Source organism: Cataglyphis hispanica, chromosome 15 (genome assembly GCF_021464435.1).
Source record: "Cataglyphis hispanica isolate Lineage 1 chromosome 15, ULB_Chis1_1.0, whole genome shotgun sequence".
NCBI classification, from domain to species: Eukaryota; Metazoa; Arthropoda; class Insecta; order Hymenoptera; family Formicidae; genus Cataglyphis; species Cataglyphis hispanica.
The window spans coordinates 4825273-4853079 of NC_065968.1; the positions used below are offsets into that span (position 1 = coordinate 4825273).

At 37.2% G+C, this 27807-nt stretch overlaps 1 protein-coding gene and 1 long non-coding RNA gene across 2 annotated transcripts in view; one reads left to right on the forward strand and one right to left on the reverse strand.

Moving 5' to 3' along the window:
• Positions 1–223: 223 nt before the first annotated feature.
• LOC126855055 (zinc finger protein 358-like) lies at positions 224–27592 on the reverse strand. Its single transcript, XM_050602403.1, has 5 exons — positions 26611–27592; positions 22946–23044; positions 15796–16457; positions 15121–15397; positions 224–2276 (listed from the first exon to the last, which is right to left on the reverse strand). Exons 1-5 carry the CDS (start codon positions 26813–26815, stop codon positions 2020–2022), a joined length of 1500 nt encoding a protein of 499 aa, XP_050458360.1. The 5' UTR covers positions 26816–27592; the 3' UTR covers positions 224–2019.
• The window catches only part of LOC126855094 (uncharacterized), a 36050-nt gene continuing 30160 nt past the window's right edge, over positions 21918–27807 (forward strand). The window contains exon 1 of the long non-coding RNA XR_007688187.1: positions 21918–22464. This is a non-coding gene — a long non-coding RNA (uncharacterized LOC126855094). The remainder of the gene's footprint in view (positions 22465–27807) is intronic.

Consider the following 27807-nt stretch of genomic DNA (forward strand, 5'->3'; position numbering starts at 1 on the left):
CATTATGAGCGTATATTGTAATGTAATTAATTTATTATTTTTTTATTTAAATTTTGATTCGTAATACATTTTCTTTGACACTCATAACGACGATATATTTAACAAAACTTATATTTTATTTTGTATTTACAATTTGCAATAAAATAAATAACAAAAAACTAATTTGATAAAATATCAAGCGGTTGAGAGAGAGAGGGAAAGAAATTGCTAGACAGAAGAAGCCTTTACAAATGGTAACAGCGTTTATTGTTAATAATAATAATGACAATAATATTAATAGCGAGTCTCTAATTACAATAATTACATAATGATATTAATGATACAACAATAAAAACTTCGATAGCGAGAAAAAGGGAAGAATATAATAACTTTTTGATGGAGGCCACGACGAGCGAGCCGCCATTAATCGAAATGACTTTGTGCAGCACACATGTGTGTTTGTGTGTCCGCGTCTATTTATAATATTTATAGCTTCGATTCATTCATATTTATATCCATATTTGTATATGTATATATTTATACGCTTAAACTATTCGTGATACTGTCTACGTGCTATTTACAATTTTTGGTCACAGTTGCAACTTTAGGGGTTGTATTTGACGTTTTTAGGGTTGCGTTTGCCCCTTTTTTCCAACGACAGGTGCGGGAGATATGCAAAATACAGTACGATTCTCGTACTTTGACACCTTACACGCCATTCGATGATCATGCTACTCGGACAATGTTTATACTTTGCAAAAAATGCAGCTCTTAAATATTATCAATTTTTTCGATATCGAAAATAATATGTTATTTGAGTAGATTTTTGTTGTGTCGTTTTTTTTATTTATTATCTTTTATTAAGATATATATCTATGTAGTGTTAAAATGACATACATTTTTGCAAAATGCCCGACTAACTTGAAAATTACACCGCGTGTCGTGAGAATATCTACGTAATAAGACAAGTTACAGTAACAGGTAATCGATTAGCAGTAGGTAGACGTTGATTAAAGTAGAAAGTGCTAACCATCATTCGTAACAAAACAGTCGATCGTCCATTTGCCTATTTTTTCTTTTTTTTATACGCGCTTTACGCATCTTTGTAATTAATAAATTATTGTTTTTTATTCTAATGGAAAGCTCTCTTGCCCGAATAAAAGAATTGCTAAAGAAATCAATCTCTGACACGTTTCATCATTTAGGAACGAAATAAATGCAATGCTTTTGCATGGAATGTTTCAATCACAACAAAAATCATCAGTACTTTTTCTCCTTGTATATTCTACAAGTGAAGAATCCTTGAAGTTTCGAAATATTGGCGTAACGATAAAATTCAATGAAACAAATAGTCGAATAAATATCAACTTACATGGATCACTCTTTGGATCGAAAGATCAATAAAGATTTTTTGATAAAAAAAATAAAAATATATTAAAGATTCCCCCCTTCCATTGTTCCGTTAATTCACTTTCTAATTGCACTATTCCGATTATTTTCGCGTCCATTGTACAATCTGAATTTACATACAATTTTGCATCTTTAATATTATATGCGGTTGAATGATATTAACGTTTTGCTTTCTAATGATTTTTAAAATAACTAATATATTATTGATTCAATTCTGTATATATATATATATATAGAGTCTTTTAATATAATGATTTAAATTAAAATTATGTAAAAATTTAGATTAGAATTTAAATTACTTAGGCAGTTTTTTAATTGTGAGAAGGATATGTTAAACAAAAAATATTAAATATAATTCAAGGTGCAAAAAGTTGATATCATTCAGCCAGAATCCGGCAACGATACACTCCGCGATCGCTTCACTCATGATTTTATCCATGAGATTAATTTATCACGTCTCCGCCATCATTGACGATCATCGTTCATGATTTCAGTTCTCGCAGTGGTTACTGCCTCAATCCGATCAGACCGCCTGATTCGCGGAAATGGACCGCTAATTGCAATCATCTGCAATCGTCGTGCCACGCCGGAGACCGGCAGCTAATTATCAATCGCTGCCTCGTCATAGCTTCACTGCATCATCGGTGGATTTCCACTGGGTAGGGAATTCTGTCCGGGAATCGAACCAATCGGCGGTCGATGCGACGCGTTGAGGTCAGCGTGCTGGGTCTCGCGGTGCCTCCTCAGGTCGACCTTTCGTTGAAAAGCCCGGCCGCATAGCTCGCAGGCGAACGGTTTGAAACCCGTGTGCTTTCTCGAGTGCGTGATCAGGTTGCTACTCTGCGAGAATGCCTTGCCACACACTTGGCACTTATGAGGTTTTTCTCCTGCAACAAAAAAAATATAAAAATGTTTAAAGAAATTAATTAAATTCTTTGATGGATTAATATTTAAATATTTTGTGTAAAACAAAAAGTTATTCAATTGTAAGTATTTTTAATTGATTCATTTATTTAAAAATTATAAAAAGTTAAAGTTTCTTGCTGATAATTTGATAATTAACTTTTAAATAGTTTATATGGACAATAATTGTCCATATATAAGATGTGTTATATAATATGATCGGAAATACATAAATAATAAATAAAATTGAACAATATTGGAGAACTCCAAAATTTTGCAGCATTTCTTCAATCGAACAAAGCCTTTTTCTGAAAATTTATTGGTGTTGACATAAAGTATTATGCTATCTAGATTACAAAAGATACTTTATCATTGAGCGCAGCTTAAAGGAAAAATCGGAAAACTCTTTTAGCATCATTCAGTTTCTCTTTTAAGTCGTCTGCCACATTCCAGCGAGCGTTCACGTTAATCTCGAAGTACCGATTCTCAGTGCCGCCGGTTCTATCTTATTCGGTCAAGACTCTCCTCGGGCAAAAGGAGAGACCATAAGAAGAAAACAGGATGGAAAGCACGGAAGACTAGCCACCTCGCAAGACGGGTGTAGGTGGCATCAGCGATGCGGGGCACGCCCGGTTAAGATTTCCTCCCAAGCGAGAATCTCAGCCACCCCGGCGGCGAGAAAAGGCAGCGAGCGAGACAGACGGAGAGAAGAGCGAATAGTGGAAAGGGGTGCCTATGTGCGTCGCTCTAGGGGTTCGTTGTCTCTCAGGGGCGAGGGGAGAATCCCCGGTTGGAAGGGTCGCCGCTCGTTTCTCTCATCCTGGCCGCGAGCTCTGATTGGCGGCCAGGGGCGGCTCCAACCCCCGTGTTACCATGACTACCGGCGGGATAACCCGGCTGCTGCTGACTGAGGGTGGTTAGAGAAAGAGAGAGAAAGAGAGAGAGAGAGAAAGACAAAGAGGCTGTCTGCTGCTGAGGGGTGGTGGTGGTGGCACGACGACGATGCAAACTACGCCGCCGGCAGGTAACGGAGGGCCCGTTAATGGACTCCCTCATACGTCCATACGTCTGGCCGAGCAACCGGTACACACGTATGTACACCCTCATCCTCTCTCGGCATCGGCACGACGACCGGGTGGAGGGTGGATCCATAAACAACTCGTTAGCCGAGCCTTCAATCTCGCCCCGCCGATACGACGGGGCCGTCGATCGCCCTCGCGATTATACCCGGTCCGCGATCTTGATTTTCTATCCGGGAAAAAATATCGGCTCTTCTTTTCCGGGGTTTTCTCGAGATCAGCACGTCCAGGGGGATATAGTGTTTTTCTCGGAATATCCGAATCAACACAAAATAATACAATTATGATTATTTATAGTTTAGTTTATTTTTTTTATTTAGAATAATTTTTTAACATTTGCATTTCATGTGTGACAGGTAAACTAACATAGTAAGTTTAGTATACGTTTTCCGTTTCAACTAATATTTTATTAAAATCTTTTTTTTTTTTTTAATTTCTTACGAAACACAAGAAATTCTTTAATAATCTTTTTTTCTAAAGAGTCATAAATAAAGAAAAATAAATAGAACAAAATCTAAATTATATTAGAAAAAAGCTTCTATACTCTATTATTATATATACTCTATTAATGCTATATACATATATTAATTTGCAGGATATATTATTGAATAATATAATCATTTTTGTTCGGTTTTATCCTGAATTAATAAAAAAAACATTATTCATTTTTACCTAATTTATCAAGCTTGCGTATCGTGCACAACACTTTATCGCAGTCATTTTATGTGAACATCAGCCGCATAGTTGCGCTTACCCTTCGGATCAAGATTCACGCGCGGATTCGGAGTTAAAGACGCGCTTTCATTGGAGGGGGAAGAGGGGTATTGTAGGAATCCGACGAGTCCGCCGCTCGATGAAATTCCACAGAGTTCTCCGCGGACCCAAGGGGGGTGGGACGAAACGGGTAGAATTTTCGCGGAGTTAAGCGCCGGTGGAAGCCAGGACGGGGCTGAAAGAGCGCAGGGCGGCCGTTTAAAATTTATGAGCTCGTAAAATCAAGAACCGTCCGAGCGCTCGCACCGAGGTTGCCCGTTTCGCGTCTATATCGCAACGACTTTGCCATGGTTACGGAATATCGTTTCTGCCAGACCATCCGAAAATCCAAAGTCTCTCGCTCTCAATGCAAACCTTTCACACTCGACTGATTCGTAAATGGATTCTGAAAATTCATTTGTTGCATATCTAATAAAACAGATACAAAATAAAATTTTATCCTAGATGTAGAGATTTAACAAAAATAATTTCCTTCAATTTTTCTGTGAGAAAGACCGATTTCGCAAAAAAAATTTGTTATTAATTTTCGGGAGTTTTGAAATAGCTTCTATTTATAGTACATACGCGCGCGTTGTATTTTATTTATAGATATATACTCTTTGCAGTTTGCTATTCAGTGATAAGGCCACTAGTTTTGTTCCTTTATATTGTTGATGTAGCTAGCGCAAATTGGTGCATTTTTAGTAGCTGAGAGGATATTAGGTTCCACATTTATTCGCGACAGAGAAAGAGAGATAGAGAGCGAGAGAGAGGGTAGCACTTTAAAATATCATTTTCTTGAGAAAACAAAGGATTAAGAGGTTGGGAGAGAAAGAAGAAAAAGAAGAAGGATGATAATGTGTAGAAATGGGACGCTGAGTCTACAGGGATTCTCGTTTCTTCGGAAACGAAGTAAAGAAGAGAAAGACAGGGCAAAAAGAAAAGGAGCCACCGGAAATTTACGCGCTCGTAAAAATCAAGAGCCGTCAGAACTCTGTTAGATCCGTCGGGTTTATTTCTTCGATGGAATTGTCTATCTCAAAATAATCGCGTTAATAAATTCGTTGATAGCAACGCGTTACCGAGATAACATATTATCTCATGTAACAAGATTAAATATTGCAAATATTATTATTGATTATTGATGGATTATTTTAATAATTAACCTTTCCCGAGCGAAAATTTTATCGGATTTTGTACAGATTATTTTACTTGTTTACGAAATTTATGGATGCCAATATATTTTCTTGTGAGGGAAATAAACAAGGCAATGCAGCTTCAGAAACGTGACTAGAAGGATGATCGATGATCAATAATATTTCAAATATGAGTCTGAAATTCCAACTATGAGCGTGAACGAAAGAATTTCCGAAAGAAGGAATAAAGAAAGAGAAAAATAAAGAAAATTGTCGGCAAAAGTAGAACGTGATCATATATACTCATGAGAGGAATGTTAAAATAAATTTTAATTCATTGGGTAGGTGTATCATAAATATTTATCAGTTATAATAAATTTTATAAATTTTGGATTACATGTGTGTGTGCAATTAGTCGCAATTTATAGAACATAAATCTTCTAAATCTTTAAAAATTTTTTGATTTTATTTACAAATAAAACATTGTGTTCATATACACAAAATATAATTTAGTAATTATATAAAATCTATTTAAAAATTCTTTCAAAGCACGCACGCATACATGATTGTAAAAGTGAATTCGCTGAGAATAGAGAGATTTTTTAAAAAAAAGCGTATTGGTGTGTGTTGAAAAAAAAAACCGAACGTTTCTCGTGAAATTTACGCGCTTATAAAAATCAAGCATCGTCGGAGCGCACCTTATCCATCCTTATCTCTTATGCGAGAAGTGCACCGGAGTTTCGATCTAAATACGGGATGCATTCTCCGCCGCGCACGTGGCCTTCGAGTAGTAGTGAGATCAAAGATTTAACCGGCGGCAGCAGTTGAGATTCGACGCTCGCGAATTTTTAACAGCGGAGAATTGGCGAGCCGAGGTCGGCCTGACCGACTAAGGTCGAGGAGATTCGTGGCTGAGAGCCCCTGAGGTTTAAGACGCCATTACACCCCTCGGGGCTGTCGGCCGACGCCCCTAAAACTATATTAAACTCCCGGAAATCTTACGCGAGCGAGGGTGCTTGGTCTCCGCTAATTCTACCGCCCCGTCGCTCGCACGCTCGTCCCTCGCGAGTGCCGCAAGTACGGCCATTCCCTTCGCACATCCCTCTTGCGAGCGAACTTACTCTTGAGAATGGGAAACCGAGACGGCATTTTGATCGACTCGACACAGCTACGTGCTGAGCTGCCATTACGACGTCTTTGCTGAAAAGCGTCTTGAGCCAGCAATCTGGATTCATGTATTAATCCTCACAAATACTTTAATGCTCATTGATTTAATTAGCTATTAATGCCTGCACGCTGACATTGAGATCGCAAATGTTCGAGACTTACGTTAACGAATAAGATATTAATTATGTTTCAAAAGAAAAGTTGCATAGACATATCCTGGTATTTCTTAAGTATTTCCAATCTTTAATTAGATAAAAAAGATTTAATAACAAAAAATAGAAGTACAATAATTATATCTTTAAATATTTTATTAAATTTCTGAAGCGAAATATAAAGATACATTTGTTTCTTTGAGATGTTGGAATATCAAAATCAATGATAAAAATAGAGCTTTTTAATCGCTCAATGATTGTGATGACAACTATTGATAATGAACTATTGCTCATCTTGTAATTTAGAAAATGGAGAACATATAGTTCGAGTAAGAGCGATAAGAAGTGCACGGAAAAGACAAAAACTAAAGTATAGAAAGAAAGAAATAGCTAGAGAAAAAGAATGTCAGAAAAAGGATTGTAGTATGAAGAAGGTGAACCGGACGCTGGCCGAGGCATTGATTTCTTCTCGTCTTCATCGACCACGTTCCGAGCCTCTTGGGGCGTCTCTACCCTCTAACTGAAATCCTCGCAAGAGACGAAAGCGGGAGGATGGAATCGAAGAAGAGCGCGCCACATCTCATATTTCATATCGAGGACAGCATGGATTTTCTTCTGTATCTTCAAAGCTTGTACAAGGATTACCCGAGGATATCAATCAGACTATTGCTTCTGTAGTGAGGTGTATGTCTCAGCGATGAAGCAGCAAAAAATATTAGAAGGATATGATTTGAGAACTGATATTACATATTTCTGATATTCTGTTTAAACGTATTGCTTAGTTTTTTTATATTTCTCTCACTTAGAGAAACAATATAAATCGAATAAATCGAAAAGCAATATGTATAGAATCTGTAGAAAAACTAAATAATTTCGATTATAATAGAAATTTATAAAATTAAATTTATTTATTTCTAGATTCTATAAGACGAATTACGAAGAGAAATTTTATGTTTTTTTTAACAAGACTAAAATAAAATTAAAATTTACTACTTTTAAAATTACTATCTTAATTTTTAATATATATTTGAATAATTAAATCAATGTTCCAAACAGATATAATTGTACTAGTTTGTTAATAATATCTAGCAAAAAACGGAGCTGGAAAAAAATTTATTTTCGGCCAAGTCCCAATGCGCCGCAGATATTTTGTTGTCGCACAAAATACAAAATAAAAAACGCGAACACCAATACAGATCTTGTTCCCTATATATAGATGTAGCGATTTACAAGCGGCCGTTACTGGTCTCCAATTTTGTACTGAGTCACGTTTGTGTTTACCAGTTTACGCCCACGTCAGCCATGATTTTACGCCCCATCCCGGCGAAACACGGGAATTCCTCAGTGCAAAGGTAGGTGAAACGATCAATCGTAAAAAGATGTCGATTACAAGCAATCTCAATGTGTGCACCGATTTCTAAATAAATCTCGATAAGTTGATATAACAAATTTAATTTTTACAAACTATTTACCAAAAAAATAAATAAATAAATAAATTTATAGAATGCCAAAACTGGAGAAGAACTCTCTCTTTACAATTACAATATTTTAATTTGATATTATAATATTAGAATTGTAAATAATTTGCCTTATTTTGAATAAGCGCGTTTACTTATGCACAATAGTATCGTTATGAAAATGCATAAAAAGTTGTACGCGAGATATATCATCTTTGTACGTAACATTTTTCGTTCAAATCCACAAGTTTCCTCAACAGTGCTTTCCAAGGCGATAAACAATATAGATATTAATATTCAGCGAATGTAAAACGCCTACACTCTGTGATAAGTGACATATTCATAATATTTAAAATATTTAGAAATTTTAGATTATCTATGAAATCGTATAATAATTAAAAATAAATCAATATCATAAATTATGTGACACTACGCCTAATTCTGTCGTTGCATAATTCAATCATAAATCGACAATGAATGGCGTTTCGGAACAATAATTTCGGCAGGGGCGATCGGGCAACAAGAATGAAGGGAATGAAGAAGGAAACACGATACTAGGACTAAGTCCGTTAGCTCCTTAGTGCTTTAGTATACCGCAGGGATCCGCGATAATAATTCTCTCCCGGACGATCATGGCGGATGTATGGCTATTAAATTATTAGAGCGTCGATCAACATTAGGAATCGTGACAAATCCGATCTGTGCCATCCGCGCTAAGACTCGTCTTACAACATCGTTCGTGTGCGCGTGACTTAATTGCCAATTGTGTCTCGAAACTGCTTCGTCTTTATCCCTTGTGTGTTTCCTCTTCTTCGCCTACATAGTTTATTAATAAATGACCCATTGATACGAAAGCAATTGGGTTTCAACTGCCACAAAGCGATAGCAATGTGAGGAAAAATATTAGTTGGTGCAACAACATTTAAGATTTGCTAGAGCTAGAATTTTAAAACAATAATATCTTATATTTTTTTCTCCCTTTAAATCTGCAATGTTTAATATCATTATTCCTGTAACGCGAAACTGCAAACGATACATTGACGCGGTTAAACTAATATAACTCTAAAATATGATGCAGCTGATGTATTCGGGATAACGTTAAAACAAATTGATTGCATCGGCTACGTCTACTGCCGCAACCAGCTCGCAACACAATAAATAACAATAACTAACGACCGAGCCCCTGATCGCCGGTGAACATCGTGCGCTCGCACTCCTCTTCCTCTTCACTCTATCTCATACACGGCATATCAAACTCATCCCGACTGGTATACGCGCGGCCTCAAGTGTCAGTGACGAGTCGGGGAGAGAGTCGGGGATGCACGGACGCGCCGATGCTGCTGCGCGTTCCGGGTGCAGTTAATTTCAACCACCCGCGCTCAGGCTGGTTGTTCGAGTGGATGGTTACGCGGATAGGCCGAGGAGAGAAAAAGGGGGGTGGTGATGGTTTTCGTGATGGTTTAGGGACGCGGGGAAAGCAGGGGAACGGTGACGGTGAGATATATGTATCGGGTGGTAAAAGGGGGGTGGAATGGGACGAACGGAAGTGGCGAACAAACGAGTGGCAGGAGCGGTCGGGGAGAAGGACGCGGGGCAAGGGGATAGGTTGACGTGCTCCCGGCATGTCGATATCCCTGGAAATTTAATCATGCCGTTCCACTATGAACATCGCGCGCCGCGCCACTCGACGAACGCTATATGGATGACACCTCGGGTCCCGTGGAACGTTATACCGGCGAATTTGCATGTTTAATACGGTATCGGTTGCTTGCGCGCCGCGTTTCCCTCTCACCGAGCGCGACATTAAATACAGCATCACACTCTGCTCGTCGACGTCGGCGCCTTGTCTAAGGGGGCGCGCTTTTATCGTCCTCCCCGAATGGCGAAACCTTCCGTCACTGCTAAAATCTTACGAACGCGAACTTATATTAGAGATAACACGCGTAGTGTTTGTGATCAAAAAAATATTGAATATTATTCTTATTATTAATTCATTTATTATTAATTCATAGATGAACCATATTGGTCTTGCTATGGCATATAAAAAAAAAATATCACAGATATGTAAAGTCCATTAAATATTAAAGTGATAGAGCTATTCTCTCTTTTAATTTAATTAATTATCCTTTATCTTCATGACTTGATTAAGTACTCTATAAATTTTCCTAGCCTTTTAATTTAAAACATGTACGTGCTGTCCCCTTCCAAATCAAGAAAGCTGACCACGCCTAACGAGAAGAGGCTCGAAAATTGCCCTAAATAATAGCGTCCAATTAACCCGCACCCCAAGCCGGAAGACATTCTTTAAGAATCGCAAACAACGATACAATCGCGCGATTAACACAACTAACAGCTGCTTCACAACTAACGTGCCAATCCTACGTGCCGTGTAAATACACTTTTTATCGCATGTGGTTCGATATGCCGGGACACGACGGTGCGTCGTCGCTAACGAGCCGTAAAGACGGCGTAGAGAGAAAGACAGAGAGATGGAGAGGGAGAGAGACAAGAAAGATTGGACTGAGAGGTCCCTTGCACAAAGGGGATGAGGGGCGGGAAGCAGACGGCCCTCCGACCATGTCGCGAAGTTTAAACAGCTTAGAGGGATGTTGCGGCGCTCCCGATGCTTGGGGCGCCAAGTCAGCCGGAAACCTCTAATAGCCTCGTCTGCAAAGGAGAGAGAGAGAGAGAGAGAGAGAGAGAGAGAAGGATGCCATAGCCGAGGATGGAGTCCGCACTATGAATGCGACCGCAAAGGTGCCCGTACAGGTTGTATCTCCGCGAGTATACGATAACCGCACCCTCGAGGCGACCCCGAGGGAAACGCGTTCGACCAGGTATCCGCGTACGTAGCCGCAACTGAGTTCGTAATTCGAAAAGGGCGAGGACGGCGCGTGCTCGGGGTAATTATTAATCGCATTACGAACGCAGTATATGCGTATTTATTGAAAATTACGCAGCTATATTAACGTGTTAGCAATATTTTTCGAGTGTTTTTCTTCCGCAAAAGAGAGTCCTGCATAAATAATCATACGGACATGTAACGTTTTTCGGAATATGTACGATATTATGTATAAAATTGTGTATATAATTACATATCGAGAAAATTTCTCTTTAAAGAGAATCATAGAGTTTGTAATAATAATAAAATAATAGATAAGATAATAGGAACAATAGATAAGATGCTTTAGTTATGTCAATTAACTTTGCGAAAAAGCTTTAATCATTGACGAAAAATTATGATGAGTATTATTATATAAAAGACAAACGTGCCACGGTTTTGTTGCAATCATATTTATGCGTAACCGACGTCATAGCACGATAATGGATGACCTCGACGATTCCAATTAATCGTTCCAGTTATTGCAAGTGTTTTAATAGCTATCGTATTACGGAGTCTTATAAAGCTTTAATTTCCTTAATAACGTATTGTATATGGATAATATTTGATATGTATGACGTATATTAGACGTATATTTTTCTACATTACATAAAAATTTAGACGTTTTTAATTATACAATTTATTTAATGTCCAATTTTATGAAAAATATACATGTTCTATTGCATTTTTATATTGCAATCTGGCCTAAAATATAATTTTTTAGATTATATAATAATAATTATTTGCAAGAAATTCTCAATATCTAAATAAATAATGCCAAAAATATATAAATGCATTGAGATGAGAAAACCATGATTCCAGTGTCAAAAAAATTGTCTATTGCAAATATTACCGAACGTGCGACTGAAATAGAAACATTCAATGAAAAGACCGAAAAGTACACAGAATGCACTCGTTCCTCCCCATCCCTCTCTTAGCTTCGATCCATCGACTTTACTTTGCATCAACAGCGCGGACAGGTTGTGTTTATTGTGAAAACATAAAGGGCACGATCACGCGTGTATAGATAAGGTCGCGTACACACTGCAAGTTGATCATTTTGATGACAGAGGGACGATGATTTTGATCGATAATGTTTCTCTGGAATCACATGTCGGTGCCGAGACAAATCGGGAATCGGCGATTTTATTTTCAGCTCAAAATACTGAGAATTATATAATCTTAGAAAAAAATGCATATTTGCCTAATTAAATCAATACATTAAAAATCTTATATATAATTATTATTTTTATTAAAAAAAAAAAATAAATATATCAAACTATTTTTTAAAAATATATCATATTTTCAGTAGGTATTAATTCGATGTAATATATTCGAGTAATATTACTACGATTTATCAGAACGAGTAGCATGTTTCATGAAATAGTTGATGCTATCAAAACTTATCACCCGCCAGTCCATCCCGATAAAGCTCCGAAAATATTCTGCCGTCCCTCTCAAAGACATTCTGTCAGTGTTTTCTCATCGAAGAGGCTCGTGACCACTTGTCAGTCTGTCACTTCGCTCGTCAACCCCTTGCAACCGCCGTGCACTTGACTCGTCGCGCTTCTCTCTCCCCTTCCGTTGCGTTCCACCGCCGTCCCCGAAAACGTTCGCCTAACTGCGAAGGTAACGCGAAGTAACGCTCCAAGCTTCGACCCCTCGTAGCCTATTCCGGGTTGCCGGCTCGCGCACGAACAATATTTGCAGAGCTCTTATTCTCAACCCCCGTGAGCGGTGGCGGCGCTCCAAACCACCCGTTTCTCTTTCCACCCCTCGTGTGCACCAGCAACCACCTACCTACCTACCTACCTAATAATGATTTTACGTTACGCCACGCCGTTTTCCCCGGGGAATCCGACGGTGCCGCACCCTTATTGCACATGGCCTGTGCTCGGTACGTGGGGTACGTAGGCCGTAGGGGGTTGGAAAGAGAGAGAAAGGACTGATTATCATTAGCAACAAAGTCCCAGAACACCCTTGGCACACGTACGCACGCAGCCGACTCGTCGTTCCGAGGTCGTGGGAGCAACGAGATTTGTACGTGCGCATGATAAAAAAAAAAGAAAAGAGAAAGTGCTATTGCGCCAAGGGTAAAAACAGTCGAATCGATCTAGTAAGCGTATACAAGTTAACTACAGAGATATGTAGCTTATCAAAGAATTGACAGAATAGATTTTTAGCAAAGTAGTATTTATTATTATAATTGAAACTATAATAATAAAAATAATTTAAATATCTTTAATAATTATTTTTAGCTAAAAGCACGATAAAAAGTTATAGTTTTGAATTTACAAATCACGTATCGAAAGACACTTTTACTGAAAATAAAAAATGTTTAAAAAAATAAATGTACCGGATACACTTTTTACGCACTTCATTATAGAAGAAAACATTATCTCCCAAAACTAAGAATTCCTACGAAAAAAAGGAACCGGACTTCTCCTCGTTTTACGGCACAATTACCGCGAACAGACCATGAACATCATTGGTCGGCGCTTTCATGGCGCTTCTGAATTTTTTATACTCCTGAATAATAAATTAAATGTTTGATGGCGACCCTCCGCGTGGAACAGTGCGTGTAGCTGGACATAAATGCGTGCAACACAAGGAGATCCATGAAGATCGGTCCCCGCCGGTTGTTAGAAAAGTCCGCGGAAGTGACCATCGCTTTGTATATCCTGTTACATTGCCGGCCATTCCTCCGGCTGTTTTGGGGGGTCATAGAACGAACGTCGGAGGCGGAGGACCTCGGAGTGACGGCAGGATGAAGTGGCGTGGGGGAGGACAAGGTGATAATTTGATAAGACATCGGGAGGGGTTGCCATGGAGACGATACAAAACCCAGAGCCTCGACTAGAACCCTCCAGCAGGCGCCTACTCTCTCCTTCGTCGCTCTTTACCCTCGAGAAACCTGCTCCTTCAAGAATCCGCTCCATCAGCCCGGAGACACCAAAGTGTCAAGTGTCCTGCCGCCACAACTCGCCTCGTGAGTTTGCCGACTTTTTTCCCCCCGAGCTTCTCAATCGCACGTAGAACTTCGACGCGTACGACATTGATACGTGCTGTCAAAGATAAACACACGCATCGCGCAGATATAAAAAAGACAAATGTCGAGGATTACGCCTGCTATTGATAATAATTAAAATTGCTCTTGAGATGCAAATCGGATTTTAACAAGATTATTATAATATACTACTTAAGATATAAATAATTTATAATTCTTGACAATTTTCAAATGAATATATTTAATATCTAAGAAGAATTTCATCACAGATTTCAGTAAATAAGAAATTCTATAATAATTATTTCTATTTCAACCAAAAAGATAGAGATTTTTATCATTCTAGAGACAATCAGTAGTCGAAATGCCCACTTCATGAGACAAGATTATCCGCTCGTGTGTCTTGCACAGACTCCACGTTACGTCACAGCAAGTTCCATTCCAAGATTGGGAAGGCTATGATACCACCCTAAATCGTGGGAGCAAAGGACGAGAAGGCTAAATACAGAAGTGAGACAGGGGATAGGGAAGCACCCCGAAAGACATTACGATTATTACCGAGCGAAATTCGCAATGTGGGACTCGAACATCCCCGAAATGCATTGGCCACATGTGCCGTATTCAACTGGATCCTCTCGCAAGGACTCGGTCCAGACGGTTGACTGCATTATTTATCGCACGAACTTGCCGGACTAATTGATCCCTCACGTCCCTTCGATAACGATACCCATCGGAATCACGTGCACGATTTTCGTATAACGTCTGAAAGTTGGCGAGCTGTCCGAATATGAGATAATTGCGTACCAAGCAAAATCAATCCAAGCAACTTTAGCATTTCCCATTCGATTAAATAGAGCAAAGTGTAAGAATATCATCGGACTAAACGTATAGTTTATGTTAATCATCATGTTTGTGTGTGAAACTGATAGATAAACTTTTGTTAGAAATCTATAATAGATACAAATTTACGTTGGAATCCTTTATAAAATTAAAATCTGCTAATGCGCGATTATTTTTATAGAATATTTTTTAATTAATAATAATAATTAATAATCAATATTCATAATAATCATTAATATTAATTTTAAGTTTGCTAAATATTTTCTATTAGTTACACAAAATAAATATCGTTAACCGCGAGAAATAAATCTTTTCAACTTTCGCTGTCTTTCAAAACCATGGATTCGTAGCTTACTTACCAGTGTGTATGTAAGTGTGCTTCTTCATGTCGCTCTTCTGATGGAATCGCTTACCGCAGAACTGGCAGGGATACGGTCTCGTGTCCGAGTGGATTAGAAGGTGAGTGCTGAGCGTGCTGGATCTCTTGAAGGCTTTACCGCATTGCTTGCACTCGAACACCTTCTCCGCCGAGTGCACGGCCCTGTGTTGCGTAAGACTGATCTCGTGACCGAAGGTTTTGTTGCACAACTCGCAGGCGAATGGCCGTTTGCCGTTGTGTGATCGCCTTGCATGCACCTACGTCAAAAATTGATGTCTTTTAATATTAAATACATAAAAAATTGTGTAAAAAAAAAAACATGCCGAATATGTCAACGTAGAATATTATTTCAAGAATAGAAAATTACATATGTTAAGCACAAAGCTTATTTCGATGAGAAAAAAAGCTTGCATGCATATACAAAAAATAATGTCTTATATTTTAAAATAACATATTTTATTAGACAAAGATATGCTATAAAAATATTGTATAAATGCAAAAATAAAAACTATTAAAATAAAAATAATTATTTATTGCGACGATAAAGTAATTGAAATGTACGCATATGAGAACGTCATCGAGGATAGCAAATCAGAAATAAATCCAAACAACTGGTACAATCTTGAGTGTGGTAGAAAAAAAACCGCACACATACCTCGAGCCCATGCGGCGTGCTGAACATCTTGTCGCACTTGACGCAGCTGTAGACGTCGCCGAGCGGATGAGGATGATGCAGACTGTGCGCCGTGTGAGTCGAATGCAGTCCCGGATGACCCGGATGAACGCCGCGTAGCAGCGGGTGCAGGTGCGGCGGCAGAAGATGATGCGGCAATAGTTGAGGATGCAGGTACGAGAGGGGATGATGCGGATGAGGCGGCAGGAGGCCGCCCTGAAGATGCAACGGCGGATACAGAATAGACGAGCCGGGTGGTGGCGGATGAGCGCCCATGGAAGCGGTTTCTCGATGCGGGGACGCGTTCTGCAGGTGAGCGGAGGGTGGATCTGGCCTAAGGAGAGCCGACACGCTGAAACTGTCACCGGATTTTTTCGGCGGATGCGAAACGGGTGACGTCGCGATGCTGATGGGCGACGGCGACGGCGTCGACGACGATCGCGGAGGACTCGAGGTGCCTTCGTGGTCATCATCGTCGCCGACCTCCTCGACGTCCACGTCGACTTCCTCCTCACCGACATCGACGTCTACCTCGGCGTCCCGGTGCTCGGGTGGAGGTGAATCCGGACAGGGAGATTGCGACGGCGAGGGACTCCTCGTCGCTGGAGAGCCGACCAGACGACCTACTCCAAACGATAGTCGTTCTGTAAAATATATCGTTTATAATGATAATTAATTTATATCATATCATTTCAAGCTATACTCTTGTTCAAACATGATTGATTGATTTGTATGAATTGAAGAATCAATATTAAGTTTGATTGTATAAAAACAAATCGGCGATCATATCGCGTTCACAGATTTTGCACCTTTGAGCAGATATAGATATTTCGTAATCGATAAACCAAAGTTCATATACTAGTCACGAGACCAAGATGGCCAATGACTGGACGAACGACGACTACGTCACGTATGAGGTACATGTGGGACGCTAGATGCAGGGAATCCGAAAAAGGAAAGCCACGGGTAAATACAGTTTCTTCTGGCGGAAGGACTCGGCTAGAATAAGATTTGAGTCACGTACTGGACCTCTTTTTCCTAGCGTACGGACGCGAGGGTGTTTAAGGGACGAATAGGGCACGAGAGGTCATGACAGGATCTCATGTTGCGCTAACGAGACATCGCAAGGAGAGAATCGAATAGTGAAGTGCCGAGGCGAAATGTATTTCCGCGACGTTACGTGAAGCAATGTCTTTAATAAAATCTCTTGCGCGCTCTTTTGAAATTTTTTATACGACGTAGTGTCATAAATCATAATTAATCCTTTGATAAAATTATGCTTGGACAATAAAAGATAATAGAAAATATACCTAGTTAAATTTTAAATAAACCTTTTGTAGCGTAACAGTCGTAGAATATCTCGAAATTTTGACATTTCTATTTGCCAATTATTAATGTGATTGTCTATACTAGATAATATGTCACATAATTATATTCTCTAACCCATAGGTAGGTTAATTTATAACGAGGAGATTAAGCTTTTATTATTATTGAAATATTAATTAATGTTTTTACAATGTGTACATGTGTATGATATGACAGTTGCAAATTCCATCAGGTATCCCAATTTCGGTATCGCGTGTCAATCGGAATTTACTGTACTCTCTAATTATCGAATCGATGATTTCCGACGCAGCTTTGATTTGTACGTCGCGTCATTTTATCTGTCGACCGTTTCAAACGAAACACGATTCAATCATCAATTTTGATATGTGTTTGTTAGATTAAGCGCGTAGAATGTATTTATTTCGTTTCCTGTTATCTGTTTCCTGACATAAATTTGACGAGAAATTTGGCAGATATCTAGATATCTAGATTCGATTCGAAGATATGATTAGCAATATGTAGAATATGCGATTCATTTATTGTTTGCATTATTTTGGATAATATTATTTACATCTATACTGTAAATGTTTTAAAAAGAATAGTGAATTGCAATATTAATAATTGCAAGCTAGAAAGTAATTCTAGCTTGAAATGCAATAATACACTTTATATAAATTATTATACATATATATAAAATTGAAAGTATATTTTCTAAAATTGAAAAGAAATATAATAAATTATTTTTGTAAAATTCATACTTTAAGCAGAGTAAAATGAAAGCTTGGAGGTTCACAAATCGATGCGATTTGAAGTTGAGTTTTATTCGTGAAAACTATTTGTGACATTTTTAATAATCATGATTCGCTTAGATCGACGTGATTTACGGCCGCCGGGTGAATCGGAAATCGGGCACGCGTGCATTGCATCTCGCCGCGCGAGAAGGAAGGGCAGATTCAGGCTCTATTTCACGACCCCTTCCCCGATGCACGGCAATTTCGACGTCATGGATCACTCATATTGTGCGTCTCCGCAGCACACAACCGGTATATTATATTTATAATCCGTACGCGCGACACGCGGTCACGTGCCGGCTCGTATGATGCACCGGTGTCGGTTAATCGCATTTAAAGCTCTACACGAGCCCCGTCGTTTGGGGTCGATTATTATCGTGTCTCATGGTGGCTTTGCAATCGAATCAAAATACGACTCGAGCCAGAGTGGCCTAATGTAATGAGAAAAGCGCTTTGCGCCTGCGGGGATTTGTCTGAGAAGACAGATAGGTGCTTTATTACACCGGTCAAAAACACAAAGACGCAAGAAGCTAATCAAATTACAAACATTATATCCGATATTTTTCTATAATAATGTATATGTAATATATTTAAAACTATGTTTAAATATTTAGGATTTGCGTAATTGCCGTAATTACGTGTATTTCATTTTAACATGATTGAGTTAGCTATTTTTTTTTAGAAATCTGCTTCACTAACGTTTGTGTACTGAAAACAGATTTGCAGACAAAAATATATTGCAAAAAATTTTTATTTTTTTTAAATTTATTAATAGAAAGTTGATTAAACGTTAATTGCATTGTTCCTTTATAATCAAAGTTGACTTTTATATGCAATTGAGAAAACAATTTTGTCGCTTCTTTCTCGCGTCATCGCAAGAAAGATAAAGGAAGCTCGAGACAAGAATGAGCAAAAAGAAGAAGGAAGTCCAAACAGATGTGATTCGTAGCGTGATAGAAAGAACTGCTTACGCAAATGCTGCGTCTGGGTGCGACTGGAATGCGCTAAAAACTGGTGATGCAAACTGGCGAGAAAAACAGTTTGCGACTGTCCGGCAGATGGGTTAACTTTGGTCTGAGTTTGACGGGGATCTGCGTGCGTGTGTGCACGTGTATCGAGATACATCTCACGTGGTCCGTAGTCGCTTGCAGACTCGATACGGTGAATGAAACTTTTTGAATCGACTTTGGAATCGTTTCTGTCAAAGCACCGACGCGCGACGCAGCTCATCATGTTTGCGCAAAGTGCCTCGAGTTACTTATGGGACAAAGTTTTCAGAGAGTATAGCTATCGTATAAAAGATTAATAATGTATGTGTGAAATGCAAATTTGTCATCAATATTTGTTGTTTAGTAAATATTATATATAACTGGATATTTTGTCTTGTCTAAAATAATATAACTTGAGAATAAAAAGTAAATTATAAAATAGATTAAAGTTATAACTATTTTATTATAATTATACATGTACAAAAATAAAATAAAATAATTTTATTTTTTAGCATTTGTTTAGTATTATAACAATTTATTATAACTGCGATTTGTTTTTCTCTCTCTTTAGAAAAGAAAAGTTAAAACAATTATAGATATAGAGTATTAAAAGATGCAGCTGTAATAATTGTTAATAATATATAAATATTAAGAATATAAAATATAATATATAAATATTTTACTTGTAAAAAAACATTAAAAGTCAAATTTTTATTTGCATCTTTGATCAACTATTTTCGTATATGTATATAAATTCGATCGATAATATCAATTTATAAGAATTTTTTGCGGCAAATTGGTAGGTCGATTTGTGACAAGGGGATGACGACGATGCCGAAGATGGTTGCGGACGTGGATTAATAAAGGAAGGCCAAACCGGGAGGACAATTAGATCGAGTTAACGGCCAACTTTAATCTTCTGTCGTCCGTCAGTCGTTTACTGCGTAGCGATCTGCCGCTATTAAAGCCGTTACACACTTTAAACCCCTTCCGTGCTGTTAGTTCATGGAAAGAAATACGCGTGATCTTTGACGTATAATCGGCGTCAATAGACACGAGTGGCAGGACGATGTGGGTTTTCAAAAACGGATTTTTCAGCCAACCATACGCGTCATAAGCCATTAAAAATTAAACCTATCACGAGAACGTCCGGGTAGACTTATGAAAAATATGTAATTCGAAAAAAATTTAACTCTTTTAGAGACTTGGATGGAGTAAAGATAAAATACAGATAAAAATAAAAGAGAAGAAAGATAAAAATACATTCTTTTCTATTTACTATAATTTTTATTATTTTTACATTTGCAATTTTTGATTATTATTTAAGATAAAATAAAGATTGATAGCAATTTTCGTACAAAAAAAATTTAAAATCTTTTATAAATTTAAAATTGTTAAAGATTGCAAATTTATCATTGCGGTACTTCAATAATGATAAATCACGAAGTTTATTTGCGCTTTCTCATTTTAAAATAGCTTTGGTTTTCTGATAATCTTTCGCATCTTTTGCACAATGCAAAGATAGCAGTGATAATCGATGTAAATAATAATACGATATTGTTCAACGAGCATTATGTTTGCGCCACGCAAATCTTCGGCGAAGCAGTGGCAGTGGAAATGCGATGATAAAAGTATCGCGACCGATCTTATCACGTTCGAGAATGAACGAGGCAAATGAATGGCCACGTGCACGCGCGCGCTGTCGCAGAAGGAGTAGGAAGAGAGTATGCACGGGCGTTTAACATGACAAGATGTTACTAATTCAGAGTAGGTACGAGCCGACAAAGGGGCCGAATCCCTGTGCACTCCGCGCTTCTAATCCGCTCCAATTGGGCCGGTAGGAGTCAGAAAGGCCCATGTCCGTTCGCGGTATGACGCGTGCTACCATTTATCCCAATCTTGTCGACAATGACCGGTCGTTCTTAATGATCGGCAAATAAAAACTCGCCGTCATCCGGGCTGAGGAGGAAGCCATCGGGCGAAAGGTTGACGCTACACCCGCGCGTCTGTACCTTTCGGAGAGGAGGATTAATGAGCAGAATGAAGGTGAATGAAAAATGTATTGAAACGATTGCGATCCTGAAATGCGATAAGTGCAATTTCCCAAAACATGTAAAATTTGACACATGAAAAACAAAATTATGTCATCCCACCGAGAAAGAGTAATGAACAATAATCAATGAGTAATAAATTTTATAATGCAGCAATATAAATATAATTAATTTCTTATGATTATAAAATATTTAATTCTATTCTGTTCTTAAATTCTTCTTAAATTTTCATCCATTTAGATGTAATTAAGATGTAATTTACCAATTAAATTCGAATTAAAAACACATAATAATTCAAGAATCGCAGGATCGTAAGTGATTAAAATAATGACAAGTCATAATATATGATACGCCGTTTATTAATAATTAATTTGAAATTAAAAAATATATATATATATATATATTCTATTCTTTTAATTTCAAATTAATTATTAATAAACAGTGTATCATGTATTATGACTTGTCATATATATATATATATATATATATATATATATATATATATATATATATATATTGCATGAACTTGTTTCGTTCGTTAAATATTTCATAGCAATATAACATAGACATAATATCTAGATCGCGCGGTCTCTGTTGTCAGAACGTGTCAAAAAATAGAAAGAGATAGCTGCTATACAATCAATGTATCTTTTTCTAACGACGCGTGGTCAGGGTAAAGGTAAATAAACCTTGACTGGAAAACAAAAAAATAGAAAGGATGAAAAGACAAAGATAGAATGATAATAGCATGTTATCTCTGTCTAATATTTCATAACCCCTACTCCTTAACATTCGGTTTAGATATATTATGTCTATGAGTAAGAACTGTTTGGCTTTTGTTTTGTTTTGGAAGAGAGGAGAACGTATAACGCTTTGTTGTTTACATACATGTTGTAGTCTTGTTATTCGTGTCGTGATACTCAAGCGAGCAGGCAACAGTCCCGTGTGTCGTCGCATTATTTTTCTAAACGCGAGAAACATTAAGAGATACCAAATTAAATCATTCTTTATGATTTCTTTATTATAATTAACGAGTAACGACTTTATTAAAAGCATATTACGTAACATATGATTTAGTCGAGAAAAATTTAGTTGCTAAAGTTGCCGGCAAAACAATGACATATTTTCAAATAATATATTCTATAGATTATATAGATATTTATCATTATTTGTTATTTATATATTTGTATATGGAACAATTTACACAAATTTGTCAACATTTTCGAGTACCGAGAGGATCTTACAATTAGTCGTTTTTGCATTTTTCTCTAAATAATAAAAAATACGCGTTGTGCGCGATTAATGTGTAAGCGTAGTACAAAGTATCGAGTGATCATTTATATTATATGTTTTGTATGTGATTAGTACGTGCGCGATCATAATTAACGACATCTGAAAATGAGTGTTGTGTGCAATAAAGCAGTATCAAAGAATATAGAGAGTAAAAGAAGACATCTGGAAAGACATCCAGTGACAGCAGAACAATCACACGAGGTAAGCAATTTATTTAATTTTTTTAGTTATTATTAATAAAATTAATATGATATCTTACATGATATCTTTGCAATAGCGATTTCTTTTATATCATGTAATAGAATGTTTGTAAAAATATTCTCTAAATTTTTTTATTTTAAAACACTCTTAATATACTTATAATAAAATACTTATAATAATTAATATTTTTTATATATAAAATATTTTAATATTATATTTATATATTTATCATATTTAAAAAAAAATAGTTTGAAAAGACCTTCTTCGGAATTTATGTAATTTTTTCGTATTGCGTATCAACTTAAAAGTTTATTTTTACAAAAAAGTACGGTCTCTTCTTTCTGATCTATCAAATGCCAAAAATCAAGAATGCAAAGATGCATTTAAGTTCAAAATTTTTTTACTGTATTGCAATTTTTAATTTGATTTAACACACACTTCATTGATAAAGTAAATTGTTAGCTTGTCATAGGGCACATACCTGAGTGACTTTTTGGTAAAGGTGGCAGGTTCGTAATCTCCGTAGTATTTCCGAAAGGTGCCCACAATCTAGGGAACATTAAACGAACATTGCACCCTCCTGAAAGAAATATTATTAAAATAATTACAGTAAACAAATAATTAATTTTACTTATATTTAAAACAATTAATTAAATATATGGCGATACTCTTTAATTATATTAAAACATTGATTTTTATTTTATAGATTTGTTAATAATAGAGGGAAATTCAAAATTTCTATTAGATACATTCTTTTTTAAATTAAATGGATAAATTTTCGCTTTCTCTTTTGTATTAAGATAAAAAGTTTTTAAATGTTATACATAAGCATTGTCGAATATTACGTCTAGATTTATTATAGTTAGATATCTCTGAGAGAGACAATGGGGAGACATGAAATCCCCGATATGAGGAAATGATAATTCAAACGTCGAAACAATCGCGTATTTTTCCCGATCGTTTATGCATCGTTACTACGCCAACCACGCTGCAGCGACGTCTCAAGTCTTGACAAATTTAGTATTCCTAGCTCGTAGGAAAGATCAACCCCTCGACAAGAGCGTCTTTATTAGAAAGGAGGAGAAACCCTCCTCTATTTATCAACCTTGCCCCGGCCATTACTCGCTCTCTTTCTCCCCGAAACCTGCATTCCTATCCCCGAACGTTCGCCATTCATCCTGGTTGGTTTCTTTGATCGTTCTGGTGGAGCATCAAAGTTCTAACTTCACGCCAATTCGCCATCCTGATGATTAATCAAACAAACTAAATCCTCATCCTTTGTTTGTTGCAAGGAATGCGAAAAGCTATGCGTCATATCTAATTAATATCGACGTACTCATATTGTTTTATTACAAGATTGATAATAAATCTAATCCTCTCTAAAGAGAGTAACTTTCTCATGGATAATTGACAAGTAATCGCAATTGAATGTAGATTTATTGCATTTAAATCAATTGATAAATCGACAAGTTGATAAGATTGATGTTTTAATGTATTACAGCTAGTTTATATTTTTTATATATTCGTTATCCTTGTATTATTAACATGGATAAAAAAATATGAGAGTATTTAAACAAAACATAAAAACAAAGAAATCGTTATACACACACAACACTGGGAAGTCAATTACGTCAATCAAGAGAAGTTATAACTCTATTGACAAATGATCATGCTATAATCCATATTTTTACATAAGTGCGATAAAATATGAAATCCGAGTTTTATGATGAACGTGATCGAGAACCTATCTAATCATTCAATTCTATCGCACTAAATCAGATCTATTTCTTTTTATATCAATATCGTGTGTCGTTCAATATCATTTCATTTCACTATTGAATAAATATAAAAGATTTATTAATCGGAAGTGAAATGTAGAATAAAATTTTTACCAGTGATGAATACGATTATTAATGCAAGGTATAAAATTTATAAATTTATAAAATAATAAATTTTTGCGTTTTTATTATATATATATATATATATATATATAAATTGTAAGTGTCTAACTTCAAATTAATATATATGAGTAGTAATTATAATTTTATATAATTAAAAACATTAAAGCTAAAAAACTTTATATGTTTTAGAGTTAGAAAATATATTAATAATTGCTAACACAATTTTCTCTATATCAAATATATAATGTAATAAAAATAAGATAAAAAATTAATTATGCAAAAATAAAAAGGCATATTTTAATAATAAAAACTGAGAGCACACACATACAATATAAAAATATTTTTATATTTAGTTATAATAAATATTTGCAAAATAATAATATTTTCCTGAGTAATTCTCAATAATCTCGGAAAGATCAATCGATCGATGACGATCAGTTATACCAAGAATTGACAAAAAAAAGAAGAAAAAAAGAAACGACAGAAATCCGTAATCCAGGCAATATATGACCGACTGGGATAAACTGAGATAGCATGAAAAGATTAGATGTTCCACGCCGCAAAGGCTATTTCATTCTCGCAGGATTATCAGAAATAAATCATATTTTCCTATAGCGGCCGCTTGAGATAAGATGCGGCCGTCGAGTGTAATAATATTGATACGCGTGTATACACAATGCAGGTAACGCATGTTTGTCAGCCAGCGAGAGCATCGGCGATATCGGATCGTTTGCTCGTGCGACGCTTATCCTGCGTAGCCTGTTTCGCGCGCTATCGTCCCGTCATAAATTTATAAAACCATCGTGATTCTTTGTCGTCGAAATCACCAATGAAAACAGTTTGAGTCGATTAGCAGATTTAAAGAATCCAGAAGATCTTAGAATCGAGAAAATTGTGTTTTGAGCCAAAAGCTATTTACGTTGTCAGAAAGATTTCTGGATGATAAAATATGAAAGAGGAAATAAATAAGATACACGATGTATTGAAAGAAATATATATTTTATAAAATTGGATTTTATAAAATTGATCCATAAAAAAACTTAACAAAATTTACACAAATACATAGATTTAATATTTTTATATCGATTGTTTTATATCTTTTTAAGATTGCTGTATAAAAGATATAAATCTCGCGCAATTAAGGGAAGCAAGTAGCAATAATTTTTGAACAAACATAAATATAAATAGATATGCTCGCATTCTTTTAAGCTTCGTAGTAAATGGATGTAAATGTGCTACGTCGGAAGAGGAGCAGTCAACCCTCTCGACGTGCTGCCTATCACCTGGCAATTATCGCTTAAACCGCTTAGCTCGACGCCTGAAGCTCAATATTATTGCGTTTAGCCTTGTTACCGCGATTAGTAGCGGGATATTAGGGTATAGGCAGCCGTCTAATGCCAACCATCCCCTCTCACCTGTTGAACAGACGTTGTGCACAACGACGGCCCCTACATACGCGCACCTGCACGCGCGTGTGTCCGTGCGTGCGCCACTCGTTCCGAAACCGCGTGCGATTCACACGCGGGTGCGTGGCACGAGCTCAGATGTCGACGCGAGCTACCGCGTAAACGCCACGTTGCAGGGGTAATAGGCGGATAATGGATAGGATGATGACAGGCGGGGGTGATAGACACGGAGGGTGGATGTCCGGAGTATCGGTGAGACAGTCAAAAATGTCAAAGGCTTGAGCGCGATATGTATTACGGATGGTTATTTTGAATATAGGTTTGCTCCGCGGGGAATGTTGTCAGTACGTATCGCGTTTCCAAGCTTGATTGGTTTGCGGGGGTGTTCCGGTTAGAATAATTGATGGCACTGGCTTTTCAATTGCCATAATGCACCGTCCATAAGTACGCGAGTTTGACTGAATGAAAGATAGATAATTAGTTCTAAAAATAAATTTTTTTTTTTGTTTTTTTTTTGACAGAAATTTATGTAAAAATAGACATCAAAAATTTTTGCGTTCTTTTAAATATTTTGTCTAACTGAAAATTATTTTTATATATTGTATCAGTATCGTGTATTTTGTTATATTATCTTTACGTGATAATCAGTATAATTAAAGAAAAAATTAACTTGTCTTTTGATTATAAAAATATTAATTGCAAGAATGCCATGAAGCTTTATTATGACAAAAATATTTCAATTAAAGGTTTAAAATTGTGATGAATAATATCTTATGTCATTGCATAATTATTGTAATCGCTAATATTTAAAATTCAACAAATGATTCAAAAAATTTTACCTTCGCTATCGATTGGAATCTGCGAGTTTTCCTGAAGATTCTCGTTGTTGTTGGTTTCCGGCGGCAGCGGCTGTTGATGCACGAGTGACGAAGCCGGTTGCTTGGGCTTGACAACTCGAAACGCCGATGCTTCGGCAACCCCTCGTCTCGAAAAGTCTAGCGGACCCACCCCGACAGGCGAGTGTTGCTGCTGCACTTCCATCATCCTGGACCTCGAGTCCGTTCACTCTCTTATAACTTTCGCGTCACTGCACACAACATTCGCATTCTCCTCCGCCACGCTGACAATTCTTACGTTTTCTCGGTTACAATAAACATACACAGTATTGTTTAATCTCTTCAACGAAATTAATAAATTTTAGAAAAGTCTTTTTAAGACCGTCGGTCTGTCAGAGTTCTCCAGGAGAAAAATGCGTTTTTAGAGATGATAATTGTTATCACCGTATCTTCGGTGATTTTTTAGAAAAGAAATTTTTTTTTTAAACAGCAATACGCGCGATTAAATGCTTTCAGAAAAATTCTTTCTCAGAACTATTTGTTCGCGGATTTCATACTTTCAAGAATTATCAACGTCAATCAATTAATAACGTATTCAGCACAAGCACTAAGAGTTTTTTTCGTCTACGTCTTTCGCGGGCACTCGAAACCGTTGGCGCGTTTATCAACACGTAGATGGCTCCTTGTAGAACGGCTCCTACCGACTTCGCGACAGTAAATACGTATGGCACAGAAGACGCAGCTTCCGGTTGTCAGCGACACTGATTTCCGTGCAGTCCATCGGCCGGATGGGACAGGTCGAGAACGGCGGAGCACCGGCTGAAGCCCGGGGATGTGAGAGACGTTAGCCGTTAGAGCGGGTGCCTCGACGCCGACTGCTGTTAACGGGTCTGATAGTGGAGAGACTCCCATGCGATGACGGGCCGCGAGAGCGGCGGATATAAAGACGAAAAGAGACGAACAGAGTTACACGGACAACGCACACATTGTCGCCGTCCATATGGAGAGGGAGAACACCCACACAAGTGTCCGATGCACATCAAGATTTTGGTCCCGGACTCCGCCCTCGGGCACGCCCTCTCAGTTCCTCCCTCATCCACATATAAACATACACACATACACACACACACACACACACACAATGGATTATTCTCGTGTACTTGTAGTGGTGCACGTAGAAGCCAACACGCTGAAAATGGT

What these genes read in the sequence shown, in the direction of transcription:
- LOC126855055 (XM_050602403.1), bottom strand. Translation starts at nt 26,815, where the DNA reads ATGATGGAAGTGCAGCAGCAACACTCGCCTGTCGGGGTGGGTCCGCTA. An exon ending in GATTCCAATCGATAGCGAAG is followed by an intron (nt 23,045 to 26,610) that starts GTAAAATTTTTT and finishes TATTTCTTTCAG; the next exon opens with GAGGGTGCAATGTTCGTTTA. An exon ending in TTTACCAAAAAGTCACTCAG is followed by an intron (nt 16,458 to 22,945) that starts GTATGTGCCCTA and finishes TATATTTTACAG; the next exon opens with AACGACTATCGTTTGGAGTA.